Consider the following 22,932-nt stretch of genomic DNA (forward strand, 5'->3'; position numbering starts at 1 on the left):
TGGAACGGTGATTACAGTTTAATAGAGAAATATGCATTTAGTGTAAGAAAAGATCTTACTATGGGGAACAAATAGATTCTCCCCCCCCCCCCCCCCACATTTGCACCTTTTATGCCTCTACAGACAGAATTCACAGATAGGCTTGTTTTTCCACAATAGTCATGGTGACGAGAAATTAAATAGCCATGAGCAGCATGATAGGTCAGGGTGACCTCACATAAACACCTTCAAATGAGATGTGCTATTACAGTAGTTAAAGTACTGTTCCATTGTTGGATTTATGCTACCTTGGCTTGCATTCAAAATCTCTCCTACAGTAGTCCAAACTACCACACGCTGTTGTCTCGCCATTTACAATAAAGGTTACCATTTTTGTATTTGATAAAAAAAGTTCTTATAAAGTATAGTATAGCATTGTTATCTAAGTATTAAACTTGCCATGTCTGTGTCACAACTGAGGGCCTGAGCTGACGGGAGGCAGCCTCAGTTGTAGGGGCTGAGATGTAACGGAACCTGGGAGGTTATATCAGACCCCTAGACATGTAAGTAACATGTAGAATAACTGCCCGAAGGCGTGACCACGACAACCAGGATAAAAGTCAATGATGTTTATTATGACAAACTCCGTAACACAGCAGCAGTAAAAGGAAACATAAAAGTCAACAGAGGATAAATACTATTCCTGGGTACTACAGGGTGGCAAGGGCCACAGGCACTGGTAGTGTGAGACAGTTCTTATAATCTTCTAGTTGGAAAGTCCTTACCAGGCCTGACTGTAGCAATGGAGAGAACCCAGGATCGTACCAGCTGATGTTCCAGGAAAGGCTGGGCTGCTGAAGGTAAAACGGCTGCTGTGGATACTGGCTGGAACCAGACTGTTGTTGGTACGGAGTGGATACTGGCTGGAACCAGTTAAATAATAAACGAACTTGAGAGCGATGAAATAATAATGAAGTTTGGAGTTTGAGAGCGGTGAAATAATAATACCGGTGGAGAGTGGTAAACTGCAGAAAAGGACACCGGCCCTTTAAGAGAAGCTATACACTGCTGGAAGCTGGGCTGGAAGCAGGTGATTGTTTGAGAGCGGTGAAATAATAATACCGGTGGAGAGTGGTAAACTGCAGAAAGGACACCGGCCCTTTAAGAGAAGCTGTACACTGCTGGAAGCTGGGCTGGAAGCAGGTGATTGTTGTAGCTGGAAGCAGGTGAGTCCAGAATGGATCGGGGAGTCAGGCTACACCGCAGATGGAATGCTGGTGCGGGTCTCTATAGCAGAAGTCTGGAGACAGGAGCTGGAATCTGGAAGACAACCACAGGAGAGAGACAAACTGGAACTAGGTTAGACAACCAAAGCACTGACGCCTTCCTTGCTCAGGCACAGCATACTTATACCTGCAGCAAGGAAGGGGTTGGCTAGGCAATTATGCAAATCAACAATACAGACAGCAGATTGGTGGAAATAATCAGATGACAAAATCCAAGATGGCTGCGCCCATGCAGACACTTGGAGGGAAGTTTGGTTTGTAATCCATGTGAGAATTGAAACAGTAATGGCGACGCCGGCCACAGGAGACAGGAGACGCCAGACTGACAAGCGCACATTTAACCACGCGGGCACAGCGGAGGCCGCGGCTGATGAAATCACCACTCTGACATTCTGCATGTGGAAACTCAGGAACAGCGGAATCCGGTCCTGGAACGCTGAGCCAGCCTTAGGAGGCATCTGAAGGGTAAGTAATGGCGTCCAGATACCCGGATCGTGACAGTCTGTTTCATGCATCTACCTCTGCCAGCTCTGCACTGGAGTTCCATGCAATCATTTGGGGGCAGTTACATTTGCGGCAATGTGCGACTGTGCAAGTAATGAGAATGACAGTACCCCAACATCACTTTATTTCATGGTGCACCTCTATTGGGATACAAGGAAAATCTGTGATGTTGCTGAGGTACTTGAGGCACCTGGAGATATTGTCAGAATGGAGAAGGGTTCAGTTTAATAGGTCAGCAGTGACCATGATGACGTTCATTGGGGGATATTCAATTGTTTGAAAAGTCAGTTAGGTGTCTGTTTTTTCTTGTCTATTAGGAAAAAACAGACACCCAACCGACTTTTCAAACGTTTGAATTCCCCCCATTATGTTGTTGTGAGAATACCGACATAGTAATAATGTTGACATTCACCATCTCGACACTGGTGAATGTGTACATGGTCTGAATGTGTACATGGCCATAATGTCGACAATGCATTTGTAAGGTATTCCTAACCCTAATGCCATTGACGATATTTTCACATAGTCAATGTTCCATCCATTAGTCTTTTCTACCATATGTAAATGAATGGGTCATTGTGGCTTTGGTTGGAGGAAGGGATCCAGAGGGCACAACAATAGCCAGCACTTCAACCCTGCCCCTCAACCCAGCCCCCACCACCTCCACCACCACCAGGCTATCAAAGCACAACAATGAAAATGAGAGATATTGCGGCAATACATCATTCTCCCGGTATCAGACTCTCTCAGGTTTTGGATTGCATATAAGGATGGTGCAGCAGTGACTGGGCACCATTTCACTCCAGTCCAGGCATGCTCTGTGTGCTGTGCTTTGCTGTCCATCCACAACTTAGTAGCTATGCTGTGTCATGGGTTGGTAGTGTGAGACCGACGTTTGGAATCCTGGAGGTCACCATACCGATCCCAGTCTCCAGATTGCTGGGGGGGCGTGAGTGCAATGAAGCCCCTTGCAGGCTCACTGCACTCTCCCTGTAGCGGGCTTAGTGGCTAGTTGCGCTCGCTACATGTTATGTTCTCAATCTATTGGTGTCGTAGACACCCAGGAGTAGGAATAGTTCCTCTTAGTCGGGATGCCGACTATCGAGCTTTCCCCCGCTCAGGATTCTGGCATTGGTATGGTGACCGGTGGTCATAACCGCATCCCTGTGTCACTGTGTCCATGCACAAGTGGCTGTGCTGCTGTCACTGTGTCCATGCACAAGTGGCTGTGCTGCTGTCACTGTGTCCATGCACAAGTGGCTTTGCTGTTAGGCTATACTTAATGTGGCTGGTAGGTGTCCATGCAGAAGTGACTGTCCTGTGTCCAGTCCTCTTAGTCTAATTCAGTTTCTGTCAAACAATGGTGCTGTACTGATTTTGCAGGTCATACCCCATTCACTGTGTTCACACCGAGGGTGTTCACCAAAGTGATGGCAGAGATGATGTGTATACTCCGCAAGCAGGGAGTGAACATAATTCCGTACCTAGACGATCTGATAAAGGCGCCATCCAGGTAGAGGTTGCTCTCAACCAAACTTCTCCAGGATCACGGGTGGATTCTGAACCTTCCGAATTCTCACCTAGAGCCAACACGGAGGCTCCCATTCCTGGGAATGATACTGGACACGGAGTCACAGAAAGTGTTCCTTCCATTGGAAAAGGCATTGGTAATCCAGTCAATGGTTCGGGATGTCCTAAAGCCAATCCGGATATCGGTGCATCTTTGCATTCGCCTTCTGGGGAAAATGGTGGCCTCTTACGAGGTGCTTCAATACGGAAGGTTTCATGCAAGACCCTTCCAGCTCGATCTGTTGGACAAATGGTCCGGATCGCATTTTCACATGCACCAGGCAAATCAGTTGTATTCCAAAGCTCAAGGCAGGAGCATCATAGATGGCCCTAGTCAGGCGATAAGAACACACATGCACACCCTTCCGTGCAAGAAGGAAGAGGTTAGTGAGTAAAAGGATCCTCAAATCAGGTGCGTCAGGGTGGAATCCCTGTGGATCCTGTGGACTTAGGAGAAATACCGTTATCAACGGTAAGTTCTTACCATAACTTATATTTCTCCGACAGGGTCCACAGGATAACAATGGGATTTCCCAAAGCCCTGATTGGACAGGAGAATCTTTTGCCCAAATTCAGCATCATGAGAGGCAAAGGTATCCAAGGCATAATGTCTAATAAATGTGTTAATGGAAGACCAGGTGGCTGCCTTACATATCTGTTCTGAACAGGGAGATCTGCCTGAGAAAGCTGGAACTACAGTTTCTTCATTAAGGTGGAATTTAGACAACAACTTCGGAAGATACCCATATCTAGTTCTGAGAACTGCTTTATCTGGATAAAAAAATCAGAAATGGGGAACGACATGATAATGCCCCTAAATCTCTTCTAACTGATTCCATAGCCAGTAGAAAGAGAACTTTAGCTATCTACCATTTAAGATCCATTTTATTAAGTGGTTCAAACGGGGCAACTTGAAGGGCTTTCAGGACTAGACTTAAGTCCCAAGGCACTGTAGGAGGAACAAAAGGAGGTTGAATGCGCATAATTCCCGGGGGGAAAATACGCACATCCTGTAAATTGTCAATTTTCTTTTGGAACTATACAGTGAATGTCGACACTTGCACTCTCCAGGAAGCCACCTTCAAACCTTTATCCATTCCTGCCTGAAGGAATGCTAAGACTCTTAAAGACTTAGGGTCAATTTTCCGTTCGATGCACCAATGAATATAGGTTTGCCATATTCGGTGATAAATGCGAGCTGAGGAAGGTTTCCTTGCTCTGAGCATAGTTTGAATTACCTGTTGCGAGAATCCTCTTGACTTCAGGATAGAGGTTTCAAGAGCCACCCCGTCAAAGACAGTGGATCCAGATGTCTGATGATAAGGACCCTGCATCAGTAGATCTGGACGTTGAGGGAGCAGAAGTGGAACATCCATCGACATCCTCTACATATCTGTGTACCAATGTTTTCTGGGCCAAGCCGGATCTATTAGTATCATGGCACCTTTTCCTTGCTGTATCTTTCTCACCACCCTGGGTAATAGGGTGATTGGAGGAAACACATAAGCCAAATGAAAATCCCATCTCACCGACAGGGCATCCACAAAGATCTCTCTGGGATCCTTTGTTCTTGACCCGTATGCGAGCACTATGTTGTTCAGACGGAACGCCATGAGATCTATCTCTGGCAACCCCCACTTGTCTACTAGAGTCTGGAAGACCTCCGGGTGTAGAGCTTATTTGCTTGCCTGAATGGTATGTCAACTGAGAAAGTCCGCTTCCCAGTTTAGGACTCCCGGAACGAACACTGCGGACAAGGCTGGATAATGAAGTTCTGCCCACTTTAGTATGTGACTTACCTACTTCATCACTTTTCGGCTGCGAGTTCCTCCCTGATGGTTGAGGTACGCTACTGCCGTTGCATTGTCCGAGCGGATCTGGACTGGTTTTCCACAAAGAATGTCCTTTGCCTGAATCAATGCCATGTGTATGGCCCGAAGTTCCAATATATTTATTGGCAGGCAACTTTCTTCCTTGGTCCATTGCCCCTGAAAACACAACCTTCCTGACACTGCTCCCCAGCCCTGGAGACTGACATCTGTCAGCAGAATTTCCCAATCTGATATCCAAAAGGGTCTCCCCTTGACTAGATGGTATGTCTGTAGCCACCAGGCTAATGACCTTCTTGCTTCTATCGTAAGAACCATAGTCTGTGTTTTTATCATCTGATGCAACCCATTCCATTTGGCAAGAATCAGGAGCTGCAGAGGCCTTGAGTTGAATTGTGCATACTCCACCATGTCGAATGTTGACACCATCAAACCCATCATGCGCATTGCTGCGTGAATGGATACCTTTTGACTGTGTAACAAGTCCTGAATCCTTGACTGAACCTTGGATATCTTGTTCAGAGGTAAAATTACTCTCTGAAGACTTGAATCCAGTACAGCCCCCAAGTGAGTCATCTGTTGTGATGGACCCAGAGACGATTTTGCCCAATTTATGAGCCACCCGTGGTTCTGTAGACACGTTATTGTCTGTTGCAGATGACATATGAGCAATTTCTGCGTCTGTGCCAGGATTAAAAGATCGTCAAGGTATGGGAATATTCTTATCCCCTGCTCGCAGAAATAAGCTGCCATTACCACCATCATCTTGATAAATACTCTGGGAGCTGTGGCTAACCCAAAAGGTAGAGACTGGAACTGTAAATGCTGATAGAGGATAGCAAACCTGAGATAGTACTGATGTGATAGTGCTATAGGAATATGTAGGTAAGCATCCTGTATATCCAGTGATACCATATAATCCCCTGGCTCCATGGCCAAAATGATGGAACGTAACGTCTCCATGTGAAATCGAGGTATTCAAATGTATTTGTTCAGTACTTTGAGATTGAGAATGGGCCTAAATGACCCATTCGGCTTCTGAACTAAAAATAGGTTGGCGTAATAACCCTGTCCTTGTTGTGCAGGAGGTACTGGAATGACTACTCCTGACTGAAGTAATTTGTAAACTGCCTCTAACAAAGCCCTGGCCTTCGTCTCTACCCGAGACGGGCTGGTACAAAAAAAACCTTTGAGGAGGGTGCTTCTTGAAAGCAAAAGCATAACCTAGAGATACCGCTTCCTGCACCCAGGCATCTGTTGTAGACTGCTGCCAGATCTGTGCAAACTGAAGAAGTCGGCCCCCCACCCTGGGGTCCCCCAGGTGGAGGCCCGCACCATCAGGCTGATGGCTTATCTGTTTTCCCAACCGGTCCTCTGGTAGTCCAATGCTTTTTAGTTTTATCAGACTTGTTGTATTGGTGATGCTTGCCATCACTTCTTCCTTTAGCTTTTCCTTGAGACCGAAAGGGCCGAAAAGCCGGAACTTTAGGTTTGAAATTGTATGTGGAAGGAAACTTGACCTTCTTGGAGTCTGCTTCTGACTCTGCGAGCATCTATTGTTGAAGCTGATGCCCTGGAGGCAATAGCACCTATATCCAATGCTGCTGCTTCTAAGAACATTGCAGCCTGTTTTATATGATCTATATGGGATTTTTGCTCTCTCGAAGCTATTGACAAATTCCCCCTCCAATGCATCAGACCAGGCAGCCACTGCCTTTGCCATCAAAGCTGAAGCCATGGCTGGCCTTATGACTGCCCCAGAAAGGGAAAAAATGTTTTTTAGAAAACCATCCGTGGCATCATTTAATGATGTTGAAGGCAAAGGTAATGTAGATTTTCGCACTAATCGAATTACATGCATATCTAATTTAAGAGCCACCTCCCTATTTAAACAATCCCCAGCTGGAAGAGGATAATTACAATTCCATTTCTTAGTAATTCTAAATTACTTATTGGGTGTAGCCCAAGCCTCTTCCATAATTTCCATCAGCTGATCTGGCGCTGGAAACTCAGTCTTAACTGTTTTGGGACGTTTAAACACAGGTGCCTTGGTTTTTAACACAGGCTCTGCTGAATCCTCTAAGGATAGTATGGCTTTCATTGCTTTGATTTACTCAGCTATTTCCACTGAGCTGAGACCTTCCTCCTCCTCCTCTTCGTATGCCGAAGTAGAATTAATTGAGCTTTCATCTTCCGATGAATCCTCATCTTAATCATGTGTAGCCTGTGAAGGTGAAGAATTACTTGCCACCGGCCTATCAGCTTATTTCTTTTGAGAGGCTGCTGCTGGAAGTGATACACCGTAGGTGGGGAGCTGCATGTACGGGTTAATAGTGTAACCTATCCCTGGTACAGGAGTTGGAGGAATTATCCGTTTAGCTATACTGGATAAAGTCTGTGCAAACATAGCCCAAGTTGGATCCATCTGCACCTGAATCTGCCTTGTATTTTTCAATAACCCCTGGTGAAAGCTAAAACAATTTGCACACAAACTATCCTGAACCAGATCCTGAGAGGATAACACAGCTTTTCAAGACAAACATGATATGCATGTTGGTGTTGCTGTGAGTGTACCTTCCTCACCTTTGCCGCTCTTAGACGTGATAAATAATTAACACTTCCACAGTGTACTACACAATTTGTCACTGTAATCACTTTAAACTTCTTAAAGTGACATACAATCCGACCCTACCCATGCACCAGCATTGAGGATCAGAATAAAACACACTGACGAAAATAAAGTAAAGTCAGCAATCACACTAGCAGTCAGTCACATGTTATACATTAGTGTAATGAGCAATATGAGCACATGATCAACTACAACTACATTTTAAGTATGTAGGAGAACATATTACTGCCTAATGTTTAAACAGATCTAATGTATTCAGACGGAAATGCGAAAGAAACAACAGTTAATTTATACAGACTCATATGCAACAGGCACTTATATAACTATTCGTACTCAAAAGGTAGATAGAGACTTTAGTGCTGTATAACCAGTACTCAGTAGAGTGGGATACAGGGAGACTCACCTTGCTTCCAGGACCGATCAATACGTTATGCTGCGACTGGGTCCCCTTTGTGTACAACGTCTGAGATGGAAGCGGGAAACCGTTCATGGCGGGAGACTCGGAGGAAACTGGTCATGAACTGGCGGGAGGGGTGACTAGGCGAGCGTCTGACTCCCCACTGCTGACATCAACCCTAGGGATCGTGGCCGCATACTATTCATGGAGCCTCTGATCCCTAAGTCCTAGCGCTGGTGCACCCGTGGTGGCAGCCGCGTTAGCGACTGTTTGGTAGTCTCTTCCTAAAACAGTGCGGCTATATCCGTATTCCCCTACTAAGTGGAACCGATGCCTTACCTTCTCTCCGTGCTCCGGCCACATTCTGGTAACGTCTGCTGGACCTGCTAGTATATCCGACACAGATGCCCGCCGAAACAGCACTGTACTCGTGGGTAAGCGTTGTCGCAACCCGGCGGAGAGTTGTTTGAGCGACTCTTTCTAAGGTACGTATAAGACGCCTTTTAGAGAGATCACTCAAGGGAAAAATAGTAAGACTATAAAAATAAAATAAGAAAGCTTAGGGCTGCTAAAAACCAGCAGCCCTCTGACCATGTTCCGGCTCCTGCCGCACCAAACAAAAAACTGATTTGCCTGAGCCAGGGATATATAGACGGGCTTGTTACATGCTGGGAGGCCGGAAAAGCTTTGACCGATAGTGCAAATCCGCTGTCGCTTCATCATATCCCATTGTTATCCTGCGGATAACCTGTGTGCCCTGAAATACTGAAATATGACATGACTTCTCATACCCATTTCACACCTAAAACTGCGAGTCTTTCCATGGGAATACGGTCCCGGGATCATGTGGGGATATTCCCGGGTAAAGTGCCTTTCATACCGCAGTCAGCAGCCCATCATATTGCCGGGTTGCTGATGTCAGCGGTGACGGCGGTAGAGATCACATGATCTCCAAGCACCGCCTGTACATAGAGAGTGAACGGCAGCCGGGGTGCATTGACCTGGCTCCCGTTCACACCGCACAGTGAGCCGGGTTGAACACGGGTTCAACCCTGCTCAAGAGCAGGGTAGAAATACCGGGTCACTGGACCCGGTATTTAAACCCCGGCACCCTTTCATACCGCTCACGAACACGGGTTGTGCGCGTTCATGTGCCAAAAACCCGTGTTCAGAGGTGCTGGTGTGAAGGGGGTATAAGTGACTTGTATCTCCAGGTTTCAGGGCAAGGGAAAATATTTACCAATTATTTCAGTAAAGGACAAATCAAAAACCAGTTGGACCATGTAACGCATGTAATTATGTCATTGACATTCAGCTCTGAAAGCGCTAATCTTTTCTAGGTAAAATAATTTCTTGCATTAATGTTGCTCTAAATTGTCCATTAGAAGTTCTAATTAGACAGACATTCAGTTATAAGGAGCAGGGTTTTTTTTTTACTACGTCCTTGTTCTAGTCTGTTAAGATCAAAGTGACCGTGAAGCAAAACAGTCAGCAGCTACTGGAGTCCTAATGTGTTTTTGGAAAGGAAGGCAGCTGAGCATTGGCTTTGCCCATTTAAGAGGCAGCGTGCAAAATATAGATGGAGTACAAGAACTATACTTTACATGAAGGAATAGTGCAAAAAAAGAAACATTGATGTTCTTTTTCTATATTATGTGTATTTCTTTAGGACAACTACATTTTGAAACCAACTTTGTGGCATATACTGTTCAAGAAAAGCTATAGATGCCCAAAATGTGTGGTGTTTTAATACAAATAAAAGAATAAAAAACTGTGTTGTGTAAAACTTGTTAACCCAATTTCTCTGACGTCCTAGTGGATGCTGGGAACTTTGTAAGGACCATGGGGAATAGACTGGCTCCGCAGGAGACTGGGCACTCTAAAAGAAAGATTAGGTACTATCTGGTGTGCACTGGCTCCTCCCTCTATTCCCCTCCTCCAGACCTCCGTTAGAATCTGTTCCCGGCCAGAGCTGGGTGCTCCTAGTGGGCTCTCCTGAGCTTGCTAGAAAGAAAGTATTTGTTAGGTTTTTTATTGTCAGTGAGATCTGCTGGCAACAGACTCACTGCTACGTGGGACCGAGGGGAGAGAAGCAAACCTACCTGCGTGCAGCTAGCTTGTGCTTCTTAGGCTACTGGACACCATTAGCTCCAGAGGGTTCGAACACAGGGCCTGACCTCGATCGTCCGTTCCCGGAGCCGCGCCGCCGTCCCCCTTGCAGAGACAGAAGACAGAAGAAGTAGATGAAATCGGCGGCAGAAGACTCCGGTCTTCATTAAGGTAGCGCACAGCACTGCAGCTGTGCGCCATTGCTCCCACAGCACACCACACACTCCGGTCACTGTAGGGTGCAGGGCGCTGGGGGGGCTGGGCAGCAATTATATTATCTTTTGGCTAAATATACACATAATACAGTCAGCTAACTGTATATGTGTAAAAACCCCCGCCATTAAGTTAAAGAAAACGCGGAACAGAAGCCCGCCGCTGAGGGGGCGGGGCCTTCTTCCTCAGCACACCAGCGCCATTTTCCCTTCACAGCTCAGCTGGAAGCACCCTCCCCTGGCTCTACCCTGCAGTATCCAGGTACAAGACGGGTTAAAAAGAGAGGGGGCACATAAATTTAGGCGCAAATCGATACAAACAAGCAGCTATTGGGAAAATCACTTATTAGCAGTGTAAATCCCTGTGTTATATAGCGCTGTGGTGTGTGCTGGCATACTCTCTCTCTGTCTCCCCAAAGGACTTTGTGGGGTCCTGTCCTCAGTCTGAGCATTCCCTGTGTGTGTGCGGTGTGTCGGTACGGCTGTGTCGACATGTTTGATGAGGAGGGTTACGTGGAGGTGGAGCAGGGGCAGATACATGTGGTGTCGCCCCCGACGGGGCCGACACCTGATTGGATGGATATGTGGAAGGTCTTAACCGACAGTGTCAACTCCTTACATAAAAGGTTTGATGACGCAGCAGCCTTGGGACAGCCGGGGTCTCAGCCCGCGCCTGCCCAGGCGACTCAGAAGCCGTCAGGGGCTCATAAACGCCCGCTAGCTCTGATTGTAGACACAGATGTCGACACGGAGTCTGACTCCAGTGTAGATGAGGATGAGACAAATGTACAGTCTACAAAAGCCATCCGATGCATGATTACTGCAATGAAAGATGTATTGCACTTTTCTGATATTAACCCAGTTACCACCAAAAGGGGTATTATGTTTGGGGAGAAAAAGCAGCCAGTGACTTTTCCCCCATCTGATGAATTAAATGATTTGTGTGAAGAAGCATGGAGTTCCCCTGATAAGAAACTCGTGATTTCTAAGAGGTTACTGATGGCGTACCCTTTCCCGCCAACGGATAGGTTACGTTGGGAAAAATCCCCTAGGGTGGACAAGGCGCTAATACGCTTATCTAAAAGGGTGGCACTGCCGTCTCAGGATACGGCCGCCCTAAAGGATCCTGCAGATAGAAAGCAGGAAGCTATCCTGAAGTCTGTGTATACACACTCTGGTACTCTACTGACACCTGCTATTGCTTCAGCCTGGATGTGTAGGGCTGCAGCAGCATGGACTGATACCCTGTCAGACAACATTGATTCCCTCGACAGGGATACTATTTTGCTAACCATCGAACATATAAAAGACGTCGTCTTATATATGCGGGATGCACAGAGGGACATTTGCCTGCTGGCATCTAGAATTAATGCAATGTCCATTTCTGCCAGGAGAGTGCAGTGGACAGGTGATGCTGATTCTAAAAAACACATGGAGGTTTTGCCTTATAAGGGTGAGGAACTATTTGGGGACGGTCTCTCGTATCCACAGCAACTGCTGGGAAGTCGACTTTTTTGCCTCAGGTTCCCTCACAGCCTAAGAAAGCACCGTATTATCAAATGCAGTCCTTTCGGCCTCAGAAAGGCAAGCGGGTCAGAGGAGCATCCTTTCTGGCCAGAGGCAAGGGTAGAGGAAAGAAACTGCACCAGGCAGCCAGTTCCCAGGAACAAAAATCCTCCCCTGCTTTCACTAAGTCCACCGCATGACGTTGGGGCTCCACAGGCGGAGCCAGGTGCGGTGGGGGCGCATCTCCAAAATTTCAGCAACCAGTTGGTTCGCTCACAAGTGGATCTATGGGCTGTACAAATTGTATCTCAGGGATACAAGCTGGAGTTCGAGGCGACTCCCCCTCGCCGTTACCTCAAATCAGCCTTGCCAGCTGCTCCCAGGGAAAGGGAGGTAGTACTGGCGGCAATTCACAAGCTGTACCTCCAGCAGGTGATAATCAAGGTCCCCCTCCTTCAACAGGGCAGGGGTTACTATTCCACAATGTTTGTGGTACCGAAACCGGACGGTTCGGTGAGACCCATCCTGAATTTAAAATCCTTGAACACTTATATAAAGAAGTTCAAGTTCAAAATGGAATCGCTCAGGGCGGTTATTGCAAGCCTGGAAGAGGGGGATTTTATGGTGTTGCTGGACATCAAGGATGCTTACTTGCATGTCCCCATTTTCCCACCTCACCAGGAGTACCTCATGTTTGTGGTACAGAACTGTCATTACCAATTCCAGACGTTGCCGTTTGGTCTCTCCACGGCTCCGAGAATATTTACCAAGGTAATGGCCGAAATGATAATCCTTCGAAGAAAGGGAGTTATAATTATCCCGTACTTGGACGATCTCCTCATAAAGGCGAGGTCCAAAGAGCAGTTGTTGGTCAGCGTAGCACTCTCTCAGGAAGTGTTGCAACAGCACGGCTGGAGTCTGAATATCCCAAAGTCGCTGCTGATCCCTTCGACGCGTCTGCTTTTCCTGGGAATGATTCTGGACACAGAACAGAAGAAGGTGTTTCTCCCGGAGGAGAAGGCCCAGGAATTGTCATCTCTGGTCAGGGACCTCCTGAAACCAAAACAGGTGTCGGTGCATCACTGCACGCGAGTCCTGGGAAAGATGGTGGCTTCTTACGAAGCAATTCCTTCGGCAGGTTCCATGCAAGGATCTTTCAGTGGGATCTGTTGGACAAATGGTCCGGATCGCATCTTCAGATGCATCGGTTGATCACCCTGTCCCCGAGGGCCAGGGTGTCTCTGCTGTGGTGGCTGCAGAGTGCTCATCTTCTCGAGGGACGCAGGTTCGGCATACAGGACTGGATCCTGGTGACCACGGATGCAAGCCTCCGAGGATGGGGGGCAGTCACTCAGGGAAGAAACTTCCAGGGACAGGGGTCAAGTCTGGAGACTTCTCTACACATAAATATATTGGAACTAAGGGCCATCTACAACGCCCTGAGTCAAGCAGAACCCCTGCTTCAAAACCAATCTGTACTGATTCAGTCAGACAACATCACAGCGGTCGCCCATGTAAACCGCCAGGGCGGCAAAAGAAGCAGGATGGCAATAGCAGAAGCCACAAGGATTCTTCGATGGGCGGAGAATCACGTGCTAGCACTGTCAGCAGTGTTCATTCCGGGAGTGGACAACTGGGAAGCAGACTTCCTCAGCAGGCACGACCTCCACCCGGGAGAGTGGGGACTTCATCAAGAAGTCTTCACACAGATTGTAAATCGTTGGGAACTGCCACAGGTGGACATGATGGCGTCCCGCCTCAACAAAAAGCTAAAAAAAATTGCGCCAGGTCACGGGACCCTCAGGCGATAGCTGTGGACGCACTAGTGACACCGTGGGTGTACCAGTCAGTTTATGTGTTCCCTCCTCTTCCTCTCATACCCAAGGTACTGAGGATAGTAAGAAAGAGAGGAGTAAGAACTATACTCATCGTTCCGGATTGGCCAAGAAGGACTTGGTACCCAGAACTACAAGAAATGATCTCAGAGGACACATGGCCTCTGCCTCTCAGACAGGACCTGTTACAGCAGGGGCCCTGTCTGTTCCAAGACTTACCGCGGCTGCGTTTGACGGCATGGCGGTTGAACGCCGGATCCTAGCGGAGAAGGGCATTCCGGATGAAGTTATTCCTACGCTGATAAAGGCTAGGAAAGACGTGACAGCAAAACATTATCACCACATATGGCGAAAATATGTTGCTTGGTGTGAGGCCAGGAAGGCCCCTACAGAGGAATTCCAGCTGGGTCGATTCCTGCACTTCCTACAGTCAGGAGTGACTATGGGCCTAAAATTAGGATCCATAAAGGTCCAGATTTCGGCCCTATCTATTTTCTTTCAAAAAGAACTGGCTTCACTGCCTGAAGTTCAGACGTTTGTTAAGGGAGTGCTGCATATTCAGCCCCCTTTTGTGCCTCCAGTGGCACCTTGGGATCTTAACGTTGTGTTGGATTTCCTGAAATCACACTGGTTTGAGCCACTTCAGACCGTGGAGCTAAAGTATCTCACGTGGAAGGTGGTCATGCTGTTGGCCTTGGCTTCAGCTAGGCGTGTGTCAGAATTGGCGGCTTTGTCATGTAAAAGCCTGTATCTGATCTTCCATATGGACAGGGCAGAATTGAGGGCTCGTCCCCAATTTCTCCCAAAGGTGGTATCAGCGTTTCATTTGAACCAACCTATTGTGGTGCCTGCGGCTACTCGGGACTTGGAGGCTTCCAAGTTGCTGGACGTAGTCAGGGCTTTGAAAATCTATGTAGCCAGGACGGCTGGAGTCAGGAAAACTGACTCGCTGTTTATCCTGCATGCACCCAACAAACTGGGTGCTCCGGCTTCAAAGCAAACTATTGCACGCTGGATCTGTAACACGATTCAGCAAGCTCATTCTGCGGCAGGGTTACCGCATCCTAAATCAGTAAAAGCCCATTCCACAAGGAAGGTGGGCTCTTCTTGGGCGGCTGCCCGAGGGGTCTCGGCTTTACAGCTTTGCCGAGCTGCTACTTGGTCGGGTTCAAACACATTTGCTAAGTTCTACAAGTTTGATACCCTGGCTGAGGAGGACCTTGCCTATGCTCATTCGGTGCTGCAGAGTCATCCGCACTCTCCCGCCCGTTTGGGAGCTTTGGTATAATCCCCATGGTCCTTACGGAGTCCCCAGCATCCATTAGGACGTCAGAGAAAATAAGAATTTACTCACCGGTAATTCTATTTCTCGTAGTCCGTAGTGGATGCTGGGCGCCCGTCCCAAGTGCGGACTCTCTGCAATACATGTATATAGTTATTGCTTAACTAAAGGGTTATTGTTATGAGCCATCTGTTACTGAGGCTCAGTTGTTGTTCATACTGTTAACTGGGTATGGTTATCACAAGTTGTACAGTGTGGCTGGTATGAGTCTTACCCTGGATTCCAAATCCTTTCCTTGTTGTGTCAGCTCTTCCGGTCACAGTTTCCTTAACTGAGGTCTGGAGGAGGGGCATAGAGGGAGGAGCCAGTGCACACCAGATAGTACCTAATCTTTCTTTTAGAGTGCCCAGTCTCCTGCGGAGCCCGTCTATTCCCCATGGTCCTTACGGAGTTCCCAGCATCCACTACGGACTACGAGAAATAGAATTACCGGTGAGTAAATTCTTATTTTCTTATACACTGCTTCTCACTCTATGAGGGGGGGGGGGAGAGTTCAATTACAGCGCGTCAGTCATCTGCCCGGCCAAATCAGTGCAGCTGCAGTCCAATCTCGAACAAAACTGTTTGCTACCATATGGGGTGGGCAAAGAATGCGAGATGTGGTGCCTTAAATGCAATGGCAATTCTCTCCCTTTGCCCGGAATTTAATTCCCCTTTTAAAATTACTTTTATATCACTAACTTCAAATTTTCTAAGTCACTTACAAGTCATGTAGCATTATAAAACCACACTATTAAGTTTGCTTAAAAGTTGTTCTACAAAACATTTTCAAACAAAGCTTTTGAAAACTGATAATGAACACTTTATATCTCCGCAGCATTAAAATAATGGGGAAAATGTACAGAACTGTGAATAAAGACAAGTTATTGTTTGATAGTTTTACCTAACATACGTCTCGAATGCCTGCAAATCTAAGAAATAAAGGGCCTAATTCAGTAAGGATTGCAAATTCTGATACTGTAATTAGCAGAATTTGCAATCCTTTTCTTAGCATGCTGGGGGCCGCTCATCGCAGGGCAAGGCTTCCCAGCATTCTGACCGCAGCCCTGCTTAGCTGCGCCCGCATAAGGACCGCCGACATTTTTTTTTATTGCGGTGGCTGCATGTGATGTCATGCAGTCGCCGTGATCACGCCCCCGTTTGGCCGCCTCCGCCCCCAGTTCACGCCGCACCCGCAACGTCCACCTTGGAAACGGAGCGTTGCCGCCCCCGCCATGCGACCGCCTCTTCCTGCTTGACAGGCAGAGGCGATCACATTTTCTGCGGCCCCCCCTGATGAAATGGTGATAGTCTCAGATACGGCTGTTCGGGCGGTGCGGGGGGAATTACCTCAAGCCTACCCAGCGGCTGTGGCTAATATTGCAAAATATCAGTTACGGTGGTACAGTATGTCCCTAAACCTAATGTCAGCATTTCACTTGTTGCCATTTATAATTAGATCACCCGTGTTGCTTAAGAGAGATGCTGCCTGTTTACAGTATGTCACATTTACATATTTATGTATATATTTGCCTTTTTCAGAAACCTCCCACCGTATTGCTTCTACATGAGGTTGCCAGCAGTGAAGGTGCATGGACGGTTCTCCCTGTCATACCACAGTAAGTATTACATCTGATCTACAAATTGCTATGCCATGTAGTACAGTACATGTAGGGCCTGATTCAGAGATGTATGCAAATGCATTTGCAGCTGTAGATGACGCTGCGGTCTGAATTTGTATTGAAACGCCACCAGCGGTTTTGAAAATCCCAGCAACCACTTACAAAGACGCAGAGTCGGTCGCAGATCAGTCTGTTATGGCAGTTCTGAGTAGACATATGGTCATGCAGCATGGCTGCAGAAAGGGGGTAATTCAGACTGCATTGCTGCAGCAGCAGTGATCACAATCTGAATTACTTTGTGGAGTTTGCACGCGCAGCCCAGTGAGATGCAAAAAGCATCTCTGGGCTGCGATCGCCTTTGCCTGATTGACAGGCAGAGGCGGTCGCGAGGCGGGAGGGGTCCTGCCAATGGCGTTAGAATGCCATTGGTGGGGATGGTCTGGACAACGGAGGCGTGACGTCACACACAGCTGCTGCAACCCGGGACGCGGCGAGTAGTGGCCTGCCAGCGCCCAGGAGCTGCACTGGCAGGGAGCTACTCGCCAGGTACAAAAGCATCGCCGCCGTGCAATGCTTTTCTACCTATGCGGGGGGGTAGGGCATGACATGTGGGGCGGACTTGCCCTGTGCTGGGCGTCCCCCCGCATGTCTGAGAAACTGATCTTAGATGTGCTACATTTAGCACATCTACGATCAGATCTGAATTAGGCCCAAAGTAAGATGCCGGGATTGCAGTCGCAGCCTCAAGCACACTCACCATACTGTCGCGACACGTCTGCATTTTTGCTGCCGCTCCCAGTTACCTTGATTACATGGGCTTTGCAAATAAATCCTCTCTGCGACCGGCACCACAAGATCATCGCGTCGCATGCACAGCTTGACTTTAACACGTGTGCAGACTGGTGAGAATTGACCAACTACAAAAAGCTTTGCATTCAGTAAATCTCTGAGTCAGAGCCCTAGAGCTGTAGACCAGACATGTCCTAAGAATCTAGGTACCCCCACCAGCCTTTGCCCGTCCTACTGCGCCCAGATATGCGGTTACAGCCCAGTAACCTCATTATCCACAACTACTTTCCTCTACACAAGTGATCCTTATTCCTGTGTATCTTACTTCACGCCTTCTGCAGATCATAGGATGTACTGTTCTGTTGCCTGCGCTATTAACAGGGCTGTCTTAGAGTTTTCTGCTGGATACAGTAGCAGCGGTTTTTATATAAGGATAGGATATAGCACAGGCTGGAAGTCTCTGCAGAGCATATATCGTTTTGTGATTTAGGTCTATGAATAGATTTGAAGGAAACATTATTATTAGGGGAAAAGTACATAATGTTTCTAGATATGACGTTCCGAGCATTAGGTTAGAATTACCATCTCTAGACAATGTCCAAGGTCGTTTTTTAAATGCACGCATAACCTATACCCAGTAGAGGTAGTCTGTTTAATGCAGCTGATTACATTCATTAGGGGCTGCTGGTTCCTTATGAATTGACAAGTAGCAATTTAATGAATATTGTTTCAGTTAATAAAATGTCAGCGTGCACTGTCTGTATTTGATGACTTGAAGCTGTGGGAAATGCTCGTGTCTTGATAAGTAGGTGTGAATGGCATCCAAGTAACAGGCAGCGCAGCAATCCAGCGTATAAGGAAATAGTTCATGGTAAAGTGAATACAGTGATGTGTGGGTTTTGGTCAGTGCCCTGGGGTTCAGAGGCGCCATCTATCCAGTCACGCACATACGCACACATCTATGTTAAAAATGGCATAACGGACACTATGGGAAATACAGAAAACAGTGCAAGGGGCCCATTATGAGTTTTAAAGAATTTCTTATTGCCGCTATTCGGGGTTGCTGCAAGGAATGTGGTGGGAAAGGGTGAAGAGGGAGCTGAGGCGGAAGAGGAGAGTAACATATGAAGTGGGAGGTGAGAGAGGTGCAGGGCTGATCCCAAAGTAACTACACACATTGTAGGGGCTGGAGCTGGGTGCAGGGGGGTGGAGAGCCCTGAATGTGGGCAGAGAAGGGCCTGGAGGCTGTGGGGAGGGAGGAGGTTGAAAAGCCGGAAAGCGGATTACTTCCGTCCTGACACTGATACAGTACATTAGTACCTCTTGTGTTTTGTTTTGTTTTTGCCCCCTCTTGTTCCCTCATTCCGACACTTTTGCTGGGTTTGCAGGTACAATATTGTTGCCACCTTTTACAGCTAGAAAAACTAATGAACTCCCTGTCTTCCACAGTGTTTGCCAGGGACGTTAAAGGGGATTGCAGTGGTAGGGGCTTATGCTTAGGGGTGTGGCCAGCCACCACAGAGGTTTGGCTAATTCATGGATTTGGAAACTCCAGCTGTTGTTGAACTACACATCCCAGCATGCCTTGCAATAGTTTTAGCATGGCCAAATAGCAAAACTGTAGCAGAGCATGCTGGGATGTGTAGTTCAACAACAACTTGAGGGCCAAAGGTTCCCCACCCCTGGGCTAATTATTAGAGAGTGTAGAGTTTTCATGGTCTAGATAGATAGATAGATAGATAGATAGATAGATAGATAGATAGATAGATACAGGTTGAGTCTCCCTTATCCAAAACTTGGGACCAGAAGTATTTTGGATATCTGATTTTTCCGTATTTTGGAATAATCGCATACCATAATGAGATATCATGGCGATGGGACCCAAGTCTAAGCACAGAATACATTTAGCCAATATTTTTTATAACTTTGTGCATTAAACAAAGTGTGTGCACATTCACACAATTCATTTATGTTTCATATACACCTTGGCCCTCATTCCGAGTTGATAGCTCGCTAGCTGCTTTTAGCAGCAGTGCAAACGCTAAGCCGCCTCTCCCTGGGAGTGTATGTTAGCTTAGCAGAAGTGCGAACGAAAGGATCGCAGAACAGCACCAAAATATTTTCAAACAGTTTCTGAGTAGCTCCAGACCTACTCCTAGCTTGCGATCACTTCAGACTATTTAGTTCCTGTTTTGACGTCACGAACACACCCTGCGTTTGGCCAGCCACTACCCCGTTTTACCAGGCACGCCTGCGTTTGTATCTGAAACGCCTGCTTTTTTCAGCACACTCCCGAAAAACGGTCAGTTACCTCCCAGAAACGCCCCTTTCCTGTCAATCACTCAACGATCAGCAGTGCGACTGAAAAGCGTCGCTTGACCTTGTGTGAAACTGCATCGGCTTTTGTGAAAGTACGTCGCGCGTGCGCAGTCTGAAGGTCATTTAATACAATATCTTTAATAACTTTGTGTATTAAAGAAAGTTTGTGTACATTGAGCCAGCAGAAAACAAAGGTTTCACTATCTCACTCTCACTCAAAAAATTCCGTATTTCGGAATATTCCATATTTCGGAATATTTGGATATAGGATACTCAACCTGATATATATATATATATATATATATATATCAGTCGGGTCCATAAATATTGGGACATCAACACAATTCTCATATTTTGGGCTCTATACACCACCACAATGGATTTGAAATTAAACAAACAAGATGTGCTTTAACTGCAGACTCTCCGCTTTAATTTGAGGGTATTTACATCCAAATCAGGTGAACGGTGTAGGAATTACAACTGTTTCTATATGTGCCTCCCACTTTTTAAGGGACCAAAAGTAATGGAACAAACTAAATAATCCTAAATCAAACTTTCACTTTTTAATACTGTGTTGCAAATCCTTTGCAGTTAATTACAGCCTGAAGTCTGGAACGCATAGACATCACCAGACGCTGGGTTTCATCCCTGGTGATACTCTGCCGGGCCTCTACTGCAAATGTCTTCAGTTCCTGCTTGTTCTTCATGCATTTTCCCTTCAGTTTTGTCTTCATCAAGTGAAATGCATGCTCAATAGGATTCAGGTCAGATGATTGACTTGGCCATTGTATAACATTCCACTTATTTGCCTTAAAAAACTTTTTTGTTTGCTTTCGCAGTATGCTTCGAGTCAGCCGTTCAATGAGTTCTGAAGCATTTGACTGAATATGAGCAGATAATATTGCCCGAAACACTTCAGAATTTATCCTGCTGTTTTTGTCAGTAGTCACATTATCAATAAATACAAGGGAACCAGTTCCATTGGCAGCTATACATGCCCACGCCATGACACTACCACCATCATGCTTCACTGATGAGGTGGTATGTTTTGGATCATGAGCAGTTCCTTTCCATCTCCATACTCTTCTCTTCCAATCACTCTGGTACAAGTTGATCTTTGTCTCATTCTGTCCATAGGATGTTGTTCCAGAACTGTAAAGGCTTTTTTAGATGTTGTTTGGCAAACTCCTAATCTGGACTTCCTGTTTCTTGTGGCTTACCAATGGTTTACATCTTGTGGTGAACCCTCTATAGTCACTCTTGTGAAGTCTTCTCTTGATTGTTGACTTTGACACATATACACCTTCCTCCTGGAAAGTGTTCTTGATCTGGGCAACTGTTGTGAATGGGTTTTTCTTCACCAGGGAGATAATTGTTCTGTCATCCACCACAGTTGTTTTGCGTGGTCTTCCGGATCTTTTGGTGTTGCTGAGCTTTCCGGTGCATTCTTTCTTTTTAAACAGTTGATTTGGCCACACCTAATGTTTTTGCTATTTTTCTGATGGGTTTGTTTTGACTTTTCAGCCTAATGATGGCTTGCTTCACTGATAGTGGCAGCTCTTTGGATCTCATATTGAGAGTCAACAACAACAGATTCCAAATGCAAATGTCACACCTGGAATCTACTCCAGACCTTTTACCTGCTTAATTGATGATGAAATAATGAGGGAATAGCCTACTCCTGTCCATGAAATAGCTTTTGAGTCGATTGTCCCATTACTTTTGGTCCCTTAAAAAGTTGGAGGCTCATTTAGAAACCGTTGTAATTCCTGCACCGTTCACCTGATTTGGATGTAAATACCCTCTAATTACAGCGGAAAGTCTGCAGTTAAATCACATCTTGTTTGTTTCATTTCAAAGCCTTTGTGGTGATGTATAGAGCCCAAAATATTAGAATTGTGTTGATGTCCCAATATTTATGGACCTGACAGTATATATGTATGTATGGGCAGTACGGATGGTGTAATGGTTAGCATTACTGCCTCGCAGCACTGAGGTCATGGGTTCGATTCCCACCATGGCCCTAACTGTGTGGAGTTTGTATATTCTCCCCGTACTTGCGTGGGTTTCCTCCCACAATCCAAAAATATACTGGTAGGTTAATATATATATATATATATATATATATATATATATATATACACACACACACACACACACACACACACACACACACACACACACACACACACACACACACCCCCCAAAACCCTGCACTTGCCTAAGCAGCTTCATTCACCTTACTGCTTTAGTATACATCTGAATAAACAATGGGGTTTTGGTTTATGAATTGTACAATGCATGTAAACTTGCGGCCCACTCCACGGGACCCCATTTCACCGCAAGTCCTACTCTATCACAAACTTTCACATAGATTTTATAGAAACCTGGCAACTGCTGTCTCATAGGGGGACGTGCTTATCTGGTTTAAAGCTTACCTGCCACACTTATGGCTTTTAAAGGTAAGACAATTACCAACACAACTACACAAGTGTGCTTACCTGGTTTAAAGCTCACCTGCCAACTGCCAGAATTTTAAATTTGATATCATATCTCTCTCTCATGCACCCCTAAGCTCAATTACCTTTAACCTGGGTCAGCTGCTATTTAGGTGTGTTGGTGACTGTCTCACTTTGAAAGCCAGTAGTCAGGTGAGCTTAAAACCAGGTAAGCACACTTGTGTAGTTGTGTTAATTGTGTAGGTGACTGTCTTACCTTTTAAAAGCCATAAATGTGGCAGGTAAGCTTTAAACCAGATAATCACATTTCTCTTACGTCCTAGAGGATGCTGGGGACTCCGTAAGGACCATGGGGTATAGACTGCTCCGCAGGAGACATGGGCACTGTAAGACTTTAGAATGGGTATGCACTGGCTCCTCTCTCTATACCCCTCCTCCAGACCTCAGTTAGATCCTGTGCCCAGAGGAGACTGGATGCACTGCAGGGGAGCTCTACTGAGTTTCTCTGAAAATACTTTTGTTAGGTTTTTTATTTTCAGGGAGCACTGCTGGCAACAGGCTCCCTGC

The 22,932-nt window shown here is 46.4% G+C and overlaps 1 protein-coding gene across 2 annotated transcripts in view; it reads left to right on the top strand.

The window, feature by feature from the left end:
• Nucleotides 1–22,932, top strand: part of B3GLCT (beta 3-glucosyltransferase) — a 1,170,551-nt gene that overhangs the window by 544,460 nt on the left and 603,159 nt on the right. For both annotated transcript variants that reach the window (XM_063951761.1, XM_063951762.1), the window contains exon 5: nt 16,719–16,795. In XM_063951761.1, the coding sequence (XP_063807831.1) occupies nt 16,719–16,795 (77 nt within the window). The remainder of the gene's footprint in view (nt 1–16,718; nt 16,796–22,932) is intronic.

This window comes from Pseudophryne corroboree, chromosome 2, assembly GCF_028390025.1.
Source record: "Pseudophryne corroboree isolate aPseCor3 chromosome 2, aPseCor3.hap2, whole genome shotgun sequence".
Classification (NCBI taxonomy): Eukaryota; Metazoa; Chordata; class Amphibia; order Anura; family Myobatrachidae; genus Pseudophryne; species Pseudophryne corroboree.